This window comes from Chionomys nivalis, chromosome 10, assembly GCF_950005125.1.
Source record: "Chionomys nivalis chromosome 10, mChiNiv1.1, whole genome shotgun sequence".
Classification (NCBI taxonomy): Eukaryota; Metazoa; Chordata; class Mammalia; order Rodentia; family Cricetidae; genus Chionomys; species Chionomys nivalis.
Genome location: NC_080095.1, coordinates 64866548 through 64870410, shown reverse-complemented (window position 1 = coordinate 64870410; position 3863 = coordinate 64866548). Strand labels below are relative to the sequence as shown.

The window sequence follows — 3863 nt, the reverse complement described above, 5'->3', positions numbered from 1 at the left end:
CAGACTAAGTTCTAAAGTGACAGCAGGGTTCTGGAACTGCTTAAATCGAGGAGAAAATGACAACTGAGCCTTCAGTGACAGAGCAGGTGGCTCGTTGGTACCCCAGCCCAAGGCTGGCATTTCCTGTCACCCTAGCAGGAGCCTCTCGCCCACACAGGGGTTACAGGGCTGCTGCAAAGCTTCGCTGGGAGGCTGGGCCTAAAGTGAGGAGCTGCTCTGGGCTTCCTTAGCTGGCTGTGCACCCCGCCCCCTACAGCCCCAGCTCTCAGCCCCTCAGCCCCCCAGCCCTCAGGAACAAGCTACTCTCAGAACAGCTAATGAGCAGGAAGATGCTGTTTGTAAAAATCTGTTTAATAAATATACATCTCAGAAGTACCAAAATAATTACCAACAAAATACACCATATACAACATTTACAGGAGGGTAACACACACCTCAGTCGGGAGTGACGTAAGCACACACCACTGAACACCTGGTTCTCATATGGGAGGACACACTGGGGTCAGCTTACTAGATCTAGGGTGGTTCAATCAAAAGCACAATAAATAAAATGTGGTCCTTTCATTAGCGTCTGGAAAACCACCTCCCCAAATCCCACAAACATGAACTTCAAAAGACATTTTCTTTGAATTCCGATGATCTGTTTCCCCAAATTTCACAGAAACAACAAAACGAAGGATGAAATCACCGCAGAGGGATGCTCGGGGCGAGACCGTGTGCTGGTAAGGATACCCTTTTTTTTTTCTTTTCTTTCTTTTTAGAAAAATAAAGCTCTTGTTTTGTACAAATATACAAGTCCGTGTTCTCTGACGCTTTGCATTCACAACGTCAGACGTTGGCCTCCAAACACACAGTCGTCATAGGGCAGCTGAAACAAGAGGAGGAAAGGCGAATTAAATCCCTAGGCATTGGGAAGACGGGAGGGCCGCTTCTGCCAATAACTCATATTCTTGGGCTCTTTCCTCCTTGACCCAAATATAACAATCCCCCAGGCTGTAGGAGCTTTCCTTTACTGATTCTCTCCTTAAAAAAAACTAAGCTATTGCAGGAGGTGTACCTCAATGGTGGAACACACGTGCCTGATACCACGTGGTAAGACCTGGGTTCAAGCTCCGGACCCCCGCCCCCAAGGATAAGCTATTAAAGCAAATCAGAGAGACAAGCTCTTGGGATACTGGTTTTGCAAGCTGAGTTTGAGAAGTTAAACAATTATGCTGCGATCCCTAGAATAAAGACTAGCTCTAGGGAACGTGAGAGGGCTGAGGGAGACTGGGCCGTCCTGGCAGTAAGCGGGCATTCACCTCATCCTCCGTGAACTCGGACTCTGCGTCGTAGCAATCCTCATCCTCGCTCTCTGGCAGCGTCTGAAGGTTTTCCAGGGTCAGCTGGCCCAGCTGCTGCTGTATCCGGGTGCTCGGTCGGCCCCAGGTGAGCTGATAGGGGGAGTAGCCTTGGTAGGTGACTCTGTTGACATCAGCGCCACACTTCAGCAAGAGCGAGACCAGGTCAGGATTCTGCAGGTCCACCGCAAGGTGGAGGGCTGTCCGGCCATTGCAGGGCTCCTGAAACCAAAAGCCATCGGGCATGTTTAGGGCGACAGCTGGAAACACGCTTGCAGGAAGAGCAAGCTGGGAAGAGCTCAGGAGGCACCCGACGGGCTCCATCTGGAAGGAGATGTACTCACCTGCGCGTTGACATCCGCACCCAAAGACACCAGATGCTCCACGATGCCCAGGTAGCCGTGGATGGAGGCTAGGTGCAGACACGTGTGGCCTAGGGATGAAACGAAAACCATAACTACTTGTCTCCACACGCACACAGCGCATGCCCTATCTTACGGGACAATCACAAATATCCCCAGTTTTTAAGAACTCAGTTCAGGGTTCAGATTGAACATTACATAGACACCAAAGTGGGAGTTTTTAAAAGTCCATATTGTCTGAACTTTTTATATATGTTGAGAGTTGAAGCTCTAGCCTAAAGTGGGCCCACCTCTCCCTTCCCTGTGTCCTTGGATGGACGGGCAGACCTACCGTTGTAGTTGGTGGCTTGCAGGATGGAGTGGAGATGTTGGGGTGTGCAAGTCTGCGTCAGGACTCCTACACTGGCCAGGCAGCCCCGCTCACAGGCAAGATGTAGAGGGGTATTTCCTCGAAAGTCTCGGAGCTCAGGATCACAGCCAGCTTCCAAAAGTGCCTCGGCAATTCCTGGCTGGTTGGTGATCACAGCCAAGTGAAGTGGAGTCTACAAACGGAAGAGGAAACAGAAAGGGGATAAGCCATGGGGCAAACCCATCGTCTTGGGTTTCCTGAACCCCAGACACCTCCTTGCTGTGGATTCTGCTCCTCCCAGATGGCTACAGGACATCAGCAAACACGAGGCCCCAGGTGGGTCATAAAACCAAAACTAAACCCCTGGGATTTTCCTCAAGCTCTAAGACGTTGGCTCATTTGAATTTTGTAAAAGGCCAGGGCAGATAAGAGCTCAGTGACTATTAATTTAGAAACTCTTCGGGGGCGACTGAGCTAACATCCAACTCCGCCACCAGGTCAAAGAGGGCACAGCTGGGCAAGCGCGCACCTGCTGCAGGTTGTTCTGGAAGTTGAGGAAGGCGAGGTCTCCCTTCACCTGCCGAATCACTTCCATGGTCAGAGTCTTCTCTTCATGGATGATTGCCAAGTGCAGGAACCTGAAGGATGACAGGGAAAGCCCCCAAGGGGCGGTGAGCGCACTGCGTGGGGCCCTCGAGAGGCGTGGGCTGCGGGGGATTGCGCAAGGCCGGGGTTTCTGGAGGCCGCGGCCCGCGGTGTTTTCCGCGAGGTTATTATGAGCTGAGTGTTCCTGGCAGGCGCCCAGGGACTTTCCGTGCACCACCCCCTCCGGGCGGGCGCCGGCGAGACCGGCCCGCCCTCCCCTCGCCGCCCGGAACGCAACGCCCTGTACTTCCCCCTCGCGGCCCCGCGGCTGCGCGCTAAACTCTGCCAGGCTGGGACTTGGCGTCCCCGCTGCCGCCCCGCCCCCCCGGCCTGCGATCGGCGGCTACGCCAGGTCTTGGGCGCCCGGGAGGGGGGTAGGGGAGCTGGGGAGAAGGGAGAGCGGGGGGGGGGGGCGGGGGAGGGAGAGAAGGCAGAGGCCCAGGCGATCGCAGCCCCGCCGGCCCCTCCGTGCAAAGCCCCGAGCGCGCCGCGGGCCTCCCCCCACCCGCGCGACCCGGCTCGCCCGTGCCCGCCGCCACTTACGAGTCTCCGTCCTCCGTGAGCTGCTGCTTCCAGGGCTCGGCGGCCAGCTGCGCCTCCTGCGGCTGCAGGCGGATCTCGCGCAGCTCCTTCACCATCTGCTCGTACTCCTCGTCCTTCATGGAGTCCAGGCCGCTGTCGTGGCGATCGTCCACCAGCCGCTCTTTCTTGAGGCCGTCCCGTGGGCCCTCCATGGCCCAGTCCTGGCCTTGGCCGACCGGCTGAAACATAGCTGCGCGGGGCTGCGTGCGGGGCTGCGTGCGGGGCTGCGCTGGGCTGCAAGCTGCTGGCTGCTGGGCTGCGAGTTCCGACTGTTGTAGGCTCGCCAGCGCCGCCGCGGCGCCCTATAAACGCTGGCAGGGGATTTCTCAGGGGCGGGGTCAGGCGGGGGAATTTCCAGCCAGTCAGACTAGAAAAAGAACTGGCTGGGTCCTGGACTGTGGAGCCTAAGCCTAAACCCAGGGCTGGGGTTCATTGGAGAAACTCCCTGGGATGAGCCACTGGGGTCATGTACGGGGAACTTTTTGATGAGCCCTGAGTGGCTGGAAAGTCCTCCCGACCAGGCCCCCTCCCCTCTAGGTACTTCCCTGCAGCTTGCACTCAGTAAACCCAGGCCTCTGCAAGAAC

At 56.5% G+C, this 3863-nt stretch overlaps 1 protein-coding gene across 1 annotated transcript; it reads right to left on the bottom strand.

Moving 5' to 3' along the window:
• Nucleotides 1-336: 336 nt before the first annotated feature.
• On the bottom strand, nt 337-3570 carry Nfkbia (NFKB inhibitor alpha). Its single transcript, XM_057782700.1, has 6 exons — nt 3240-3570; nt 2581-2689; nt 2034-2244; nt 1685-1773; nt 1302-1562; nt 337-868 (listed from the first exon to the last, which is right to left on the bottom strand). Exons 1-6 carry the CDS (start codon nt 3464-3466, stop codon nt 821-823), a joined length of 945 nt encoding a protein of 314 aa, XP_057638683.1. The 5' UTR covers nt 3467-3570; the 3' UTR covers nt 337-820.
• Nucleotides 3571-3863: the final 293 nt, after the last annotated feature.

Bases quoted from the DNA above. Each gene is read 5' to 3' on its own strand.
- Nfkbia (XM_057782700.1), bottom strand. From the start codon at position 3,466: ATGTTTCAGCCGGTCGGCCAAGGCCAGGACTGGGCCATGGAGGGCCCA. The intron at 2,690-3,239 runs GTAAGTGGCGGC...GTCATCCTTCAG, and splicing joins CTCACGGAGGACGGAGACTC to GTTCCTGCACTTGGCAATCA. The intron at 1,563-1,684 runs GTGAGTACATCT...TTTTGGTTTCAG, and splicing joins GTGCGGATGTCAACGCGCAG to GAGCCCTGCAATGGCCGGAC.